General features: G+C 50.1%; 1 protein-coding gene across 1 annotated transcript in view; it reads right to left on the bottom strand.

The window, feature by feature from the left end:
• Positions 1 to 1,485: 1,485 nt before the first annotated feature.
• The window catches only part of STAG3 (STAG3 cohesin complex component), a 196,095-nt gene continuing 181,133 nt past the window's right edge, over positions 1,486 to 16,447 (bottom strand). The window contains exons 26-32 of the mRNA XM_073654796.1: positions 11,848 to 11,996; positions 11,496 to 11,618; positions 10,586 to 10,815; positions 6,082 to 6,220; positions 5,885 to 5,971; positions 5,561 to 5,645; positions 1,486 to 1,700 (exon numbers count right to left, since the gene is read on the bottom strand). Of these exons, the coding sequence (XP_073510897.1) occupies positions 1,656 to 1,700; positions 5,561 to 5,645; positions 5,885 to 5,971; positions 6,082 to 6,220; positions 10,586 to 10,815; positions 11,496 to 11,618; positions 11,848 to 11,996 (858 nt within the window). The 3' untranslated portion in view covers positions 1,486 to 1,655. The remainder of the gene's footprint in view (positions 1,701 to 5,560; positions 5,646 to 5,884; positions 5,972 to 6,081; positions 6,221 to 10,585; positions 10,816 to 11,495; positions 11,619 to 11,847; positions 11,997 to 16,447) is intronic.

Raw genomic sequence — 16,447 nt, 5'->3', positions numbered from 1 at the left:
AGATCAGGAGCTCACAGCAGGATCTGCAGCCACCACACCCGTAATCAGCACACTGAGCAGCAGCTGATCCAGAGCTGCACTCACTAGTCTGCTGGTGCAGTCACTGTGTACATACATTACATTACTGATCCTGTACTGATCCTGAGTTACATCCTGTATTATACTCCAGAGCGGCACTCACTATTCTGCTGGTGCAGTCAGTGTGTACATACATTACATTACTGATCCTGAGTTACATCCTGTATTATACTCCAGAGCTGCACTCACTATTCTGCTGGTGCAGTCAGTGTGTACATACATTACATTACTGAACCTGTACTGATCCTGAGTTACATCCTGTATTATACTCCAGAGCTGCACTCACTATTCTGCTGGTGCAGTCACTGTGTACATACATTACATTACTGATCCTGAGTTACATCCTGTAGTATGCTCCAGAGCTGCACTCACTATTCTGCTGGTGCAGTCACTGTGTACATACATTACATTACTGATCCTGAGTTACAGCCTGTATTATTCTCCAGAGCTGCACTCACTATTCTGCTGGTGCAGTCACTGTGTACATACATTACATTACTGATCCTGAGTTACATCCTGTAGTATGCTCCAGAGCTGCACTCACTATTCTGCTGGTGCAGTCACTGTGTACATACATTACATTACTGATCCTGAGTTACAGCCTGTATTATTCTCCAGAGCTGCACTCACTATTCTTCTGGTGCAGTCACTGTGTACATACATTACATTACTAATCCTGTACTGATCCTGAGTAACATCCTGTATTATACTCCAGAGCTGCACTCACTATTCTGCGGATGCAGTCAGTGTGTACATACATTACTGATCCTGAGTTACATCCTGTATTATACTCCAGAGCTGCACTCACTATTCTGCTGCTGCAGTCACTGTGTACATACATTACATTACTGATCCTGAGTTACATCCTGTATTATACTCCAGAGCTGCACTCACTATTCTGCTGGTGCAGTCACTGTGTACATACATTACATTACTGATCCTGAGTTATATCCTGTATTATACTCCAGAGCTGCACTCACTATTCTGCTGGTATACACTGTGTACATAGTTACGTGCTCTCAGCCCCATTGATGTGGGTATGGAGCAGACTGTGTTACCGGCCGCCCTTCGCTCCCCCGCTGTTTCGTGCCTGTGTATAGTTATCGCTGAGTCGGGTGTTTGGCGTCCGAAATCTCTGAGCAGGAGGACGTCTCGGATGGATGGGGAAGAGGAGCGATCGCACCATTAGGAGCCTCAGGCTGAATGTACATTATGGCCCCTACTACGCATCATGTATTTACCCCCTGTAAGAGCTGCTGTCGGACCCATGTAGGGGGCATTTATTTTTCATTTATGTCTGACGTGTGTCAGGAGCCCACCCGTCCGATTTCGGCTGCACTGTAATATTATGAGTACATGGCAGCACATCCTTCTCTCCTAGTGAGGTAACGACACGCCGGACCTTGCTGCACGTGAAACTTTAATCAAAGTGCCAGAAATACAATAATAAGATAGAACTCACACCGCCGCCGCCCCAAACTATAAACCGTCCTGTGGGAGAACAAAACCTGTGAATACACACAACAATGCAACATCTGAAGGAATCCCCCAATGAGGATGGCGTCCGGCGGAGGGGTTCACGCTTCACTGTCCAGAACTGCAGAATCCAGGAGATCCAGCTGCTGCGGGGAAGAAAGCGTACAGACACTAAGGCAGTATTCACATTGGTGCGCAAAGTTTTGAAAAAGGGAACTGCGCAGCAATTTATATTAAGCTAGGTACATAAACATATAAAAAAACACCTGACGTCATATATGCAGAGAGCTCCACATCTCTATACAAAGAGAGCCCCCTAGTGGTGCACATCTATATGCAGAGAGTTCCCCCTAGTGGTGCACATCTATATGCAGCGAGCTCCCCCTAGTGGTGCACATCTATATGCAAGCTCCCCCTAATGGTGCACATCTATATGCACAGAACTGCCCCTAGTGGTGCACATCTATATGCAGAGAGCTCCCCCTAGTGGTGCACATCTATATTCAGACAGCTCCCCCTAGTGGTGCACAAGTATATGCAGAGACCTCCCCCTAGTGGTGCACATCTATATGCAGAGAGCTCCCCCTAGTGGTGCACAAGTATATGCAGAGAGCTCCCCCTAGTGGTGCACATCTATATTCAGAGAGCTCCCCCTAGTGGTGCACATCTATATGCAGAGTGATCCCCTAGTGGTGCGCATCTGTATGCAAAGAACTCCCCCTAGTGGTGCACATCTATATTCAGAGAGCTCCCCCTAGTGGTGCGCATCTATATGCAGAGAGCTCCCCCTAGTGGTGCGCATCTATATGCAGAGAGCTCCCCCTAGTGGTGCACATCTATATGTAGAGAGCTCCCCCTAGTGGTGCGCATCTATATGCAGAGAGCTCCCCCTAGTGGTGCGCATCTATATGCAGAGAGCTCCCCCTAGTGGTGCACATCTATATGCAGAGAGCACCCCCTAGAGATGCACATCTACAGTGGTGGCCAAAAGTATTGGCACCCCTGCAATTCAGATGTCAGATAATACTCAGTTTCTTCCTGTAAATGATTGCAATCACAAATTCTTTGGTATTATTATCTTCATTTAATTTGTCTTCAATGAAAAACACAAAAGAGAATGAAGCAAAAATGAAATCATTGATCATTTCACACAAAACTCCAAAAATGGGCCAGACAAAAGTATTGGCACCCTCAGCCTAATACTTGGTTGCACAACCTTTAGCCAAAATAACTGCGAACAACCGCTTCCGGTAACCATCAATGAGTTTCTTACAATGCTCTGCTGGAATTGTAGACCATTCTTCTTTGGTAAACTGCTCCAGGTCCCTTATATTTGAAGGGTGCCTTCTCCAAACTGCCATTTTGAGATCTCTCCACAGGTGTTCTATGGGATTCAGGTCTGGACTCATTGCTGGCCACCTTAGAAGTCTCCAGTGCTTTCTCTCAAACCATTTTATAGTGCTTTTGGAAGTGTGTTTTGGGTCATTGTCCTGCTGGAAGACCCATGACCTCTGAGGGAGACCCAGCTTTCTCACACTGGGCCCTCCATTATGCTGCAAAATTTGTTGGTAGTCTTCAGACTTCATAATGTCATGCACACGGTCAAGCAGTCCAGTGCCAGAGGCAGCAAAGCAACCCCAAAACATCAGGGAACCTCCGCCATGTTTGACTGTAGGGACCGTGTTCTTTTCTTTGAATGCCTCTTTTTTTTTCCTGTACACTCTATGTTGATGCTTTTTCCCAAACAGCTCTACTTTTGTCTCATCTGACCAGAGAACATTCTTCCAAAACGTTTTAGGCTTTCTCAGGTAAGTTTTGGCAAACTCTAGCTTGGCTTTTTTATGTCTCGGGGTAAGAAGTGGGGTCTTCCTGGGTATCCTACCATACAGTCCCTTTTCATTCAGATGCTGACGGATAGTACGGGTTGACACTGTTGCACCCTCGGACTGCAGGACAGCTTGAACTTGTTTGGATGTTAGTCGAGGTTCTTTATCCACCATCCGCACAATCTTGCGTTGAAATCTCTCGTCAATTTTTCTTTTCCGTCCACATCTAGGGAGGTTAGCCACAGTGCCATGGGCTTTACACTTCTTGATGACACTGCGCACGGAAGACACAGGAACATTCAGGTCTTTGGAGATGGACTTATAGCTTTGAGATTGCTCATGCTTCCTCACAATTTGGTTTCTCAAGTCCTCAGACAGTTCTTTGGTCTTCTTTCTTTTCTCCATGCTCAATGTGGTACACACAAGGACACAGGACAGAGGTTGAGTCAACTTTAATCCATGTTAACTGGCTGCAAGTGTGATTTAGTTATTGCCAACACCTGTTAGGTGCCACAGGTAAGTTACAGGTGCTGTTAATTACACCAATTAGAGAAGCATCACATGATTTTTCAAACAGTGCCAATACTTTTGTCCACCCCCTTTTTTAGGTTTGGTGTGGAATTATATCCAATTTGGCTTTAGGACAATTCTTTTTGTGTTTTTCCTTCCAAGCAAATTAAATGAAGATAATAATACCAAAGAATTTGTGATTGCAATCATTTTCAGGAAGAAACTAAGTATTATCTGACAGAATTGCAGGGGTGCCAATACTTTTGGCCACCACTGTATATGCAGAATGCTCTCTGTAGTGGTGCACATCTATATGCAGAGAGCTCCCCCTAGAGGTGCACATCTATGTGCAGAGTGCTCCCTTAGTGGTGCGTGTCTATATGCAGAGAGCTCCACCTAGTGGTGCACATCTATATGCAGAGAGCTCCACCTAGTGGTGCACATCAATATGCAGAGAGCTCCCCCTAGTGGGGCACATCTATATGCAGAGAGCTCCCCCTAGTGGTGCACATCTATATGCAGAGAGCTCCCCCTAGTGGTGCACATCTATATGCAGAGAGCTCCCCCTAGTGGTGCACAACTATATGCAGAGAGCTCCCCCTAGTGGTGCACATCTATATGCAGAGTGCTCCCCCTATCCCCTTAGTGGTTCACATCTATATGCAGAGAGCTCCCCCTAGTGGTGCACATCTATATGCAGAGTGCCCCCCCCCTAGTGGGGCACATCTATATGCAGAGTGCCCCCCCCCCCTAGTGGGGCACATTTATATGCAGAGTGCCCCCCCCCAGTGGTGCACATCTATATGCAGAGAGCTCCACCTAGTGGTGCACATCAATATGCAGAGAGCTCCCCCTAGTGGGGCACATCTATATGCAGAGAGCTCCCCCTAGAGGTGCACATCTATGTGCAGAGTGCTCCCTTAGTGGTGCGTGTCTATATGCAGAGAGCTCCACCTAGTGGTGCACATCTATATGCAGAGAGCTCCACCTAGTGGTGCACATCAATATGCAGAGAGCTCCCCCTAGTGGGGCACATCTATATGCAGAGAGCTCCCCCTAGTGGTGCACATCTATATGCAGAGAGCTCCCCCTAGTGGTGCACATCTATATGCAGAGAGCTCCCCCTAGTGGTGCACAACTATATGCAGAGAGCTCCCCCTAGTGGTGCACATCTATATGCAGAGTGCTCCCCCTATCCCCTTAGTGGTTCACATCTATATGCAGAGAGCTCCCCCTAGTGGTGCACATCTATATGCAGAGTGCCCCCCCCCCTAGTGGGGCACATCTATATGCAGAGTGCCCCCCCCCCCTAGTGGGGCACATTTATATGCAGAGTGCCCCCCCCCAGTGGTGCACATCTATATGCAGAGAGCTCCACCTAGTGGTGCACATCAATATGCAGAGAGCTCCCCCTAGTGGGGCACATCTATATGCAGAGAGCTCCCCCTAGTGGTGCACATCTATATGCAGAGAGCTCCCTCTAGTGGTGCACATCTATATGCAGAGAGCTCCCCCTAGTGGTGCACATCTATATGCAGAGTGCCCCCCCCCCTACTGGGGCACATTTATATGCAGAGTGCCGCCCCCAGTGGTGCACATCTATATTCAGAAAATCACAAAATATAAAATAGAAGGTGGTGTTAGAGACGGACGTGCACATGATCAATCACCTCCTCTTCTCCTGTGGAGGCCGCGCTGCTCTCCCCGTCATCGATCACCATTTCTTCATCATCTTCCTCCTCCATCAGGCTCAATCTGTAACATGAGCATCCAGTGATGAGACCAGACGGGGAATAAATCCAGACATCATACTTACAGCAGCCTGGTACCTCCGGGCAGCTGCTCTCCTCCGTGAGACGAGTCGGGGAGGCAGCCATGACACCGGCTAGCCAGTAAGAAGTCTAGCCTCACATAATAAGGCTAAGGGTGTGTTCAGACACTTCTACACTCCCTCACATACAGTATGTCAGGTAGCCAGGAGAAGACCACCTCACCTGTGCAGGCTGCTGGGCAATGTAGATGAACTCTCTCTTTGAATCCTCGGCGGTAATGTCAAGGGGCGGCGAACGGTGAAGGGCTGGCTGTCAGAAAAATACATGCAGGACAGCGGATGTCGCATGTTAGTGTGTTGTTTTTTTTTTTAAATTCTTTATGCTAAATTACAGTTTCCAGACTTTTAGCAGATTCTAACCTGGTATCAAAATCAGAATCGGACCCTTCCATGTAATCCGTGGGGCTTTCTGTGGCCCTCGTCCTCCTTCGCAGCATGGTAGAAGACATTAATGGCGACTGGCCGTCTTCCTCATCGGCTAGGAAGCTGCTGAAGTCGTCTGAAATGAGACATTAAGATCATCAGGGATGAATCCAAGATGGAAAATCAGCTCCGGAAAAAAACAGCCTGCCAGCGGGAAACACAGGAACACGTGTAATGGACATGCTCGTCCATATGTGCGGTGCGCGCGTTTCACATTCAATGTCCAAGTATGGACCATGATGTCTGGACCGACTATCCTGACCAGCCTCACATATCCCTGTGAGTTCAGGTCCCGACATTGCAATCCATACTTTGACAGTGAATTCTGGATGTGTAAAACTGGCCTCAGCAGCGATCGGAGCCAGCAACATATGGAGTGGCCACAGCAGCGATCGGAGCCAGCAATGTATGGAGTGGCCTTAACAATGATCGAAGCCTGCACTGTATGGAGTGGCCTCAGCAGCAATCGGAGCCAGCAATGTATGGAGTGGCCACAGCAGCGATCGGAGCCAGCAATGTATGGAGTGGCCTCAGCAGCGATCGAAGCCAGCAATGTATGGAGTGGCCTTAGCAGTGATCGAAGCCTGCACTGTATGGAGTGGCCTCAGCAGTGATCGGAGCCAGCAATGTATGGAGTGGCCACGGCAGCGATCGGAGCCAGCAATGTATGGAGTGGCCTCAGCAGTGATCCGAGCCAGCAATGTATGGAGTGGCCTCAGCAGTGATCCGAGCCAGCAATGTATGGAGTGGCCTCAGCAGCGATCGGAGCCAGCAATGTATGGAGTGGCCACAGCAGTGATCGAAGCCAGCAATGTATGGAGTGGCCACAGCAGTGATCGAAGCCAGCAATGTATGGAGTGGCCACAGCAGTGATCTGAGCCAGCAATGTATGGAGTGGCCTCAGCATCGATCGGAGCCAGCAATGTATGGAGTGGCCTCAGCAGCGATCGGAGCCAGCAATGTATGGAGTGGCCTCAGCAGCGATCAAAGCCAGCAATGTATGGAGTGGCCACAGCAGTGATCAGAGCCAGCAACGTATGGAGTGGCCTCAGCATCGATCGGAGCCAGCAATGTATGGAGTGGCCTCAGCAGCGATCGGAGCCAGCAATGTATGGAGTGGCCTCAGCAGCGATCGGAGCCAGCAATGTATGGAGTGGCCTCAGCAGCGATCGGAGCCAGCAATGTATGGAGTGGCCTCAGTAGCGATCAGAGCCAGCAATGTATGTGTAATGCACACGCCCGGGCAGAGTGGCGTGTGCGTGTGATTCCACTGGACCGTGCCGGAGAGTGAATGCCTGGAGGGGCGTAACTAGGTATTCACCCGATCCGACCAGGGTCGCACGACGGCATACGACGCCAGTGCACCAAGGAGGAACCGAGCAGAGGGACCAGGTGCTACTCCAGGACAGACCCCGGACACGGCTGTTGACCCACACAGGGGAATACAGGAACAGACTGGTTAGGCTGGCGCACAGACTGGTGGGTATAGGCAGGCACGACTGGTATGCAGGCAGGCGGGTATGCAGGCAGGGGGGTATAGGCAAGCACAGCTAGAGTGCAGACAGGGAGGCACTAGCAGGTAGGAACACAGGCGGGATAGGACCCAGTACACACTGGGACTCAGGAACAATGCAGGCAGAGGGGTACAGGCAAGCACAGCTAGAGTGCAGACAGGGAGGCACTAGCAGGTAGGAACACAGGCGGGATAGAACCCAGTACACACTGGGACTCAGGAACAATGCAGGCAGAGGGGTACAGGCAAGCACAGCTAGAGTGCAGACAGGGAGGCACTAGCAGGTAAGAACACAGGGGGAATAGGACCCAGTACACACTGGGACTCAGGAACAGAACTACAGATGTGGCGGACAAACACGGCAGAGTGAGGCCGCCCAGAGAGGTGAGCGAGAGCAGGGCAGGACAAGGCCGCCTGGAGCGGTGAGCAAAGGGTCAGAGCTGAGCGAGACTTCCGGAGCAGTGAGCAAGGGGTAAGAGCAGGACGAGGCCGCCTGGAGCGGTGAGCAAAGGAGTCAGAGCGGGCTAGAACCGCCAGAGCGGTGAGGAAAGGAGTCAGAGCAGGCTAGACCCGCCGGAGCGGTGAGCAAAGGAGTCAGAGCAGGCTAGAACCGCCGGAGCGGTGAGCAAAGGAGTCAGAGCAGGCTAGAACCGCCGGAGCGGTGAGCAAGGGAGTCAGAGCAGGCTAGAACCGCCGGAGCGGTGAGCAAGGGAGTCAGAGCAGGCTAGAACCGCCGGAGCGGTGAGCAAGGGAGTCAGAGCAGGCTAGAACCGCCGGAGCGGTGAGCAAGGCAGAGCAGGGGGGACAGGGCTCTGTTCACACGGAACAAACAGGAAGGGAAAGGCAGAGCCAGATACCCACAGGGTACTTGCAGTGAAGTAACGAGTGGACCACAAACTCACAAACGGGAGTACAGAGACAACAAGCAGGAGTTAGGTACGAGTTCAGACTCTGCAGAAAAAGGAAAGGAACGGACATAGAGGCAAAACAGGTAAAGGATAGGAGAGAGTTCAGATTGGAACTGAGTGTACGGAGGAGACCGACACTGCAGCGGGAAACAGGAGCGGGTCTGGGAATACGGCCCCCAGAGAGGCGGGACGAACAGGCAAGGAGCGTGTTCAGACAGGACAGACAAAATACAGGAGCGGGTCTAGGTAATCGGCCCCTAGAAGGCGGGAGGAACAGGCTAGGAGCGTGTTCAGACAGGACAGACAAGATACAGGAGCGGGTCTAGGTAATCGGCCCCTAGAAGGCGGGAGGAACAGGCTAGGAGCGTGTTCAGACAGGACAGACAAGATACAGGAGCGGGTCTAGGTAATCGGCCCCTAGAAGGCGGGAGGAACAGGCTAGGAGCGTGTTCAGACAGGCCTGGAAATACAGCCTCCAGGATAGGCAGACAAGAGAACACAGAACGGGACCTGGCACCTTCAGAGTGCAAGCACACACTGAATGAAACACAATGCTCAGGCAGGGATTGATTGGAGCAGCTGAACTATATACCAGGTGACAGACAGCAATAGGCTGAGGACGCACAAGGGGTGTGACCCACAGCAGGTACAAAAAGCAGGAAGTGATCGGGCGCCGCCCTTAAGCAGCAGAAACAGACACAAACAGACAGCATGGAGGGAAGCCAGAGAGACATTCTGGATTGGAGATCAAGTGCGCGCTCTTGCACAGTGGGAGATGGACCACCATGCAAGGACGCCACCAGGTATGTTACAGTATGGAGTGGCCTCAGTAGCGATCGGAGCCAGCAATGTATGGAGTGGCCTCAGCAGCGATCCAAGCCAGCAATGTATGGAGTGGCCTCAGTAGCGATCGGAGCCAGCAAAGTATGGAGTGGCCTCAGTAGCGATCAGAGCCAGCAATTTGTGGAGTGGCCTCAGCAACGATCCAAGCCAGCAATGTATGGAATGGCCTCAGCAGCGATCAACGGAGCCAGCAATGTATGGAGTGGCCTCAGCAGCGATCAACGGAGCCAGCAATGTATGGAGTGGCCACAGCAGTGATCGGAGCCAGCAACGTATGGAGTGGCCACAGCAGTGATCGAAGCCAGCAATGTATGGAGTGGCCACAGCAGTGATTGGAGCCAGCAATGTATGGAGTGGCCTCAGCAGCGATCGGAGCCAGCAATGTATGGAATGGCCACAGCAGTGATCGAAGCCAGCAATGTATGGAGTGGCCACAGCAGTGATCGAAGCCAGCAATGTATGGAGTGGCCACAGCAGTGATCGGAGCCAGCAATGTATGGAGTGGCCTCAGCAGCGATCGGAGCCAGCAATGTATGGAGTGGCCTCAGTAGCAATCGAAGCCAGCAATGTATGGAGTGGCCACAGCAGTGATCGCAGCCAGCAATGTATGGAGTGGCCACAGCAGTGATCGGAGCCAGCAATGTATGGAGTGGCCTCAGCAGCGATCGGAGCCAGCAATGTATGGAGTGGCCTCAGTAGCGATCAGAGCCAGCAACGTATGGAGTGGCCACAGCAGTGATCGGAGCCAGCAATGTATGGAGTGGCCACAGCAGTGATCAGAGCCAGCAACGTATGGGCTGGCCTCAGCAGTGATCAGAGCCAGCAACGTATGGAGTGGCCTCAGCAGAGATCATTGCTACCAATGAGTGGAGTGGCCTCAGCAGTGATCAGAGCCAGCAACGTAAGGAGTAGCCTCAGCAGCGAAAGGAGCCAGCAATGTATGGACTGGCCTCAGCTTTAAAGTCAGAGCTGTACACGTGCACATGATATGTGATTATATACCATCAATGTCTGAGGGTGAGCCCCCGACAAATGAGGGATTTGCTGCAATGTTTTTCTTTGCAGAAAGGCTCCATGAGAGGAGCTGCAAAGAGAAAAATCCAAAAAGGGGCTGCGCCCCTCCGTCTTTGGCATCTTTCGGGGTTCTTAGACTAAAAAAAGTAAATGTTGCACTCACCCTTGTTGTACCTCCTTTTCTTGCTCAGTGGAGAGACCCTGGGTGAGCGTGCCTGTCTCCGCTCATTAGCCCTGCGGGTTCTCGGTGTGGTAGGTCTGGACTCGGGGTCTGTACCCAGTGACTTCTTATACGCATACAGCGGAGCCCAGATGTAGTCACCTTCCTCAGATGCCCCAGGCTGCTTCCCTGAGGGAACGCACTTCTGACAAGTCTCCTCCAAGTAATGTAGGCTGGAAAAGATTAGGGAGATGGTAAAGGGGTGCGCACAGGGGAGACCTCCGATCAGAGGGGTATGCACAGAGGAGACCTCCGATCAGAGGGGTGCGCACAGAGGAGACCTCTGATCAGAGGGGTACGCACAGAGGAGACCTCCGATCAGAGGGGTACGCACAGAGGAGACCTCCGATCAGAGGGGTGCGCACAGAGGAGACATCCGATCAGAGGGGTGCGCACAGAGGAGACCTTCGATCAGAGGGGTGCGCACAGAGACCTCCGATCAGAGGGGTAAGCACAGAGGAGACCTCCGATCAGAGGGGTGCGCACAGAGGAGAACTCCGATCAGAAGGGTGCGCACAGAGGAGACCTCATATTAGAGGGGTGCGCACAGTGGAGACCTCCTATCAAAGGGGTGCGCACAGTGGAGAACTCCTATCAGAGGGGTGCGCACAGTGGAGAACTCCGATCAGAGGGGTGCGCACAGAGGAGACCTCCGATCAGAGGGGTGCGCACAGTGGAGACCTCTGATCAGGGGGGTGCGCACAGTGGAGGCCTCCTATCAGAGGGATGTGCACAGTGGAGACCTCCTATCAGAGGGGTGGACACAGTGGGGCACTGCCCCGGAGGCTCCGCGTCATGTGGTTTCCATGCAAACCTCTTATGAAGGATGGAAAGCTGATGGCGATGTACTCACAGCACGGCTTTGTCCTGTGTGAGGAGTTTAGGGGAGAATTCACTTAACACGTCCAGGAAAAGGAGATTCTGTGGAGACCACCGAGCGTCAGGAGAGGCCCGCAGAGAAAACCTTATTCCTTCTCTGGAAGAAAAAAGCAAGTGTAAGAGTTGGGAGAAGCAATGGCTGCCAGTCAGCGACTGTGACGGGCCTTCAGGTTATGAACTAGAGGAATCGGGATTTTTGATATTTTTCTTTTTGTTGGCCACCAGGTGGAGCATAAAAACGTATCAGTCATGGAACAATCATGTGTATTGTGCCTCCTCCTCTATTTAGCCTGATCTCTGATAATAACAGGGAGCGGGACACTCACTTGTGCAGGAGGACGATGTCCTGGCGGTTTCTAATTTGGTCCGGCCCCAGGAGAAGAGAGAAGCGTCTTGCCAGATCCCGGATTTCCATGAAGGTGCGTGAGAATCTCCGGTCAGAAGAGTCGTCCTCCAGGCTGAGGACGGTGTACGCCTGCGGAGAGGAGCGCGCCGTTATTCATCACATATCGAGTCGCCGCTCCGCCCGCAGCACCTCGCGTCTTTGTTCTCCTGTTCTTGCGCCATCACAGACTTATGATGTGCGTTGTGTTCATACGATAGGCGGCAGCGGTCATTTCATCTCACCATTTTGGATTACTTTTTTTTTTTAAATAGTGTTTTTGTGTGTTGGTGGACAGGCTGCAGGGTAGACCATGCTCGGTGAGCCTCGCTCGTTAGGCTGTGTCCACGTCTGAGCTGAGAGCGCTGAGAGCGGGGCGAGCTACCTACCTGGCAAGCTACCTACCTGGCAAGCTACCTACCTGGCGAGCTACCTACCTGGCAAGCTACCTACCTGGCAAGCTACCTACCTGGCGAGCTACCTACCTGGCGAGCTACCTACAGCTTTATTGACAGAGTGTTTACATTCACTTAAAGGAAGCAGAGATCTCGAGAATGGAGACGAACTGAAGGGCAGCACAATCCTCTACATTTATTATTGCATTTAAGCCCCAAATGTTGTCGATGTTTAAAGCAAATTCATCAATGTTTGTCATTCAATTCTTTTTCTTTTAGCACCAATGGCCAAATCGTAGAGTCTACTTGTCATTCTCATTTTTATTTTATAAATAAATAATATACAAAAAAACAGACAATTTTGTAGTAAATCTTATCAGAGAAATCTGCATGTTTTCTCCTCCTGGACGGATCAGTCACTATGAACGCACAGATAAAATCTGTATGCAGTCAGATAGAGGGGAGGAGCTAGAGGCAGAGGGGAGGGGCTAGAGGCAGACAGAGAGGAGGGGCTAGAGGCAGACAAAAAGGGAGGGGCTGGAGCAGACAGAAGGGGGGGCTAGAGGCAGAAACAGAGGAGGAGCTAGATACAGAGGGGAGGAGCTAGAGGTAGACAGAGGGGAGGGGCTTGAGGCAGAAACAGAGGAGGAGCTAGATACAGATGGGATGAGCTAGAGGTAGACAGAGGGGAGGGGCTAGAGGCAGAAACAGAGGAGGAGCTAGAGGCAGACAGAGGGGGAGGAGCTAGAGACAGAAACGGAGGCACTAGAGAGAGGGGAGGGGCTATAGGTAGACAGAGGGGGAGGAGCTAGAGGCAGAAAGATACAGAGGGGGAGCTAGAGGCAGAAACAGAGGAGGGGCTAGAGGTAGACAGAGGGGGAGGAGCTAGAGGCAAAAACACAGGGGGAGCTAGAGGCAGAGGAGGAGGTAGAGGCAGACACGGGGGAGGGGCTGAGGTAGACAGAAGGGAGGGGCAAGAAGTAGACAGAAGGGAGGGGCTAGAGGTAGACAGAAGGGGAGGAGCTAGAGGCAGAAGGGAGGGGCTAGACGCAGACACAGGGGGGAGCTAGAGGCAGAAACAGAGGAGCTATAAAGGCAGACACAGGGGAGAGGCTAGAGGCAGACACAGGGGGAGTAGCTAGAGGCAGACATACAGAGGGGGAGGAGCTAGATGCAGACAAACGGGGAGCTAAAGGCAGAGGGGGAGGAGCTAGAGGCAGACACAGACAGGAGGAGCTAGAAGTAAACACAGGCATAGGGGGAGGAGCTAGAAGTAGACACAGGCACAGGGGGAGGAGCTAGAAGTAGACACAGGCATAGGGGAGGAGCTAGAAGTAGACACAGGCATAGGGGGAGGAACTAGAAGTAGACACAGGCATAGGAGAGGAGCTAGAAGTAGACACAGGCATAGGGAAGGAGCTAGAAGTCGAGACAGGCATAGGGGAGGAGCTATAACTAGACACAGGCATAGGGGAGGAGATAAAAGTAGACACAGGTATAGGGGAGGAGCTATAACTAGACACAGGCATAGGGGAGGAGCTATAACTAGACACAGGCATAGGGGGAGGAGCTAGAAGTAGACACAGGCATAGGGGGAGGAGCTAGAAGTATACAGGCATAGGGGGAGGAGCTAGAAGTAAACACAGGCATAGGAGCTAGAAGTAAATACAGGCAAAAGGGAGGAGCTAGAAGTAGACACAGGCTTAGAGGATGATCTAGAAATAGACAGGCATAGGGGAGGAGCTAGAAGTAGACAGAGGCATAGGGGGAGGAGCTAGAAGTAGACATAGGCATAGGGGAGGAGCTAGACGTAGACACAGGCATAGGGGAGGAGCTAGAAGTAGACAGAGGCATACGGGGAGGAGTTAGAAGTAGACACAGGCATAGGGGAGGAGCTAAAAGTAGACACAGGCTTAGGGGGAGGAGCTAGAAGTAGACACAGGCATAGGGGAGGAGCTAGAAGTAGACAGGCATAGGGGAAGAGCTAGAAGTAGACAGGCATAGGGGAAGAGCTAGAAGTAGACAGGCATTCTGCTGCAAGTTCTCATGAAACGTCAGTTACAGGCTAAAGATTATAAGGAACAAGGGGGCGTGGTTAACCTTTTGTGTGAAATATGACATATCTGACATTGCATTTCTAAGCTCCATATTTCTGGCAGGTCACATTATAAATCGTGAGGAGCAGATTTGTTTGGGAACCTTAATTATAAACATGCAGAAAAAAAATAAAATTGCAATTTGTGCAAAATTCAACGGTAAAGTGCAACATTGGACGCATTAAAGCTAAACGCTTCGGGGGACACAGGCCCATTCATTATAGTATTATGTGTTTTTGTACCCCTCTCCTTTCTATTGGTCTCCCCCTTTCTGATTAATGATCAAATGTGAATGGCGATTACCCGTAGTTGAGGTCATCTACAGGTCACTAGTAATTACAAGGAAAAAATGCGTTGTTTTGAGCAGGAAGAAACCTTTCATTTGATTGGACGGGGACTAAAAAGTATGGGAAGGTCAGAGGTTTATAAGGCCCTTCTTCCGCGCACTCCGCGTACAGCGAGTCAGGAAGGTCATCCTATCCAAATTTTTCTGTTGCGATATTTGTTAGATGGCATAGTCACCCAGCTAATGCTTTTTTAAAGGTCATATAAATTAATTCATTAATTATTGATGAATTTATCAAAGGTTTTTAACCCCTTTACCCCCGAGGGTGGTTTGCACGTTAATGACCAGGCCAATTTTTACAATTCTGACCACTGTCACTTTATGAAGTAATTACTCTGGAACGCTTCAACGGATCCCCCCGATTCTGAGACTGTTTTTTCCTGACATATTGTACTTCATCATTGTGGTAAAATTTCTTCGATATCACTTGCGTTTATTTGTGAAAAAAACGGAAATTTGGCGAAAATTTTGCAATTTTCAAAATTTGAATTTTTATGCCCTTAAATCAGAGAGATATGTCACACAAAATAGTTAATAAATAACATTTCCCACATGTCTACTTTACATCAGCACAATTTTGGAACCAAAGTTTTTTTTTTTAGGGAGCTATAAGGGTTAAAAGTTGAACAGCGATTTCTCATTTACAAAATCATTTTTTTAGGGACCACATCACATTTGAAGTGACTTTGAGGGGTCTTTATGACAGAAAATACCCCAAAGTGACACCATTCTAAAAACTGCACCCCTCAAGGTGCTCAAAACCACATTCAAGAAGTTTATTAACCCTTCAGGTGCTTCACAGGAATTTTTGGAATGTGGAAGAAAAAAATGAACATTTAACTTTTTTCACAAAAATGTTACTTTAGACCCAGTTTTGTTTTATTTTCGCAGGGGTAACAGGAAAAAATGGACCCCAAAATTTGTTGTGCAATTTCCCCTGAGCACGCAGATACCCCATATGTGGGGAAAAACCATTGTTTGGGCGCACGGCAGGGCTGGGAAGAGAAGGAGCGCCATTTGTCTTTTTGAAAGTAAAATTTACTTGAATAATTAGCGGACGCCATGTTGCGTTTGGAGAGCCCCTGATGTGCCTAAACAGTGGAAACCCCCCACAAGTGACACCATTTTGGAAACTAGACCCCTCGGGGAACTTATCTAGACGTGTGGTGAGCACCTTGAACCCCCAGGTGCTTCACAGAAGTTTAGAACATTGAGCCGTAAAAATACAATTTTCACATTTTTCCCACAAAAATGTTTTTCAGCCTCCAATTTTACATTTTCATGAGGGTAACAGGAGGAATTGCACCGTGCAGTTTGTTGTGCATTTTTTTTGCCCTGGGCACGCCGATACCCCATAAGTGGGGGAAAACCACTACTTGGGCTGACGGCAGGGCTTGGAAGGGAAGGAACGCCATTTGACTTTTTGATTGTAAAATTTGCTTGAATAATTAGCGGACGCCATGTTGCATCTGGAGAGCCCCTGATGTGCCCAAATGGTGGAATCTCCCACAAGTGACACCATTTTGGAAACTAGATCCCTCAGGGAGCTTATCTAGATGTGTGGTGAGCACCCTGAACCCCCAACTGCTTTGCAGAAGTTTATAACATGGAGCCGTGAATAAAAAAAAAAATCGAACTTTTTCCACAAAAATAATGTTTTAGCCCCAATTTTTTTTATTTTCACAAGTGTAAGAGGAGAAAATGGAC

This window comes from Phyllobates terribilis, unplaced genomic scaffold (genome assembly GCF_046119375.1).
Source record: "Phyllobates terribilis strain yellow unplaced genomic scaffold, ASM4611937v1 Scaffold_11__3_contigs__length_659146591, whole genome shotgun sequence".
In the NCBI taxonomy this organism is placed as follows: Eukaryota; Metazoa; Chordata; class Amphibia; order Anura; family Dendrobatidae; genus Phyllobates; species Phyllobates terribilis.
This window is presented reverse-complemented; position numbering and strand designations above follow the sequence as displayed.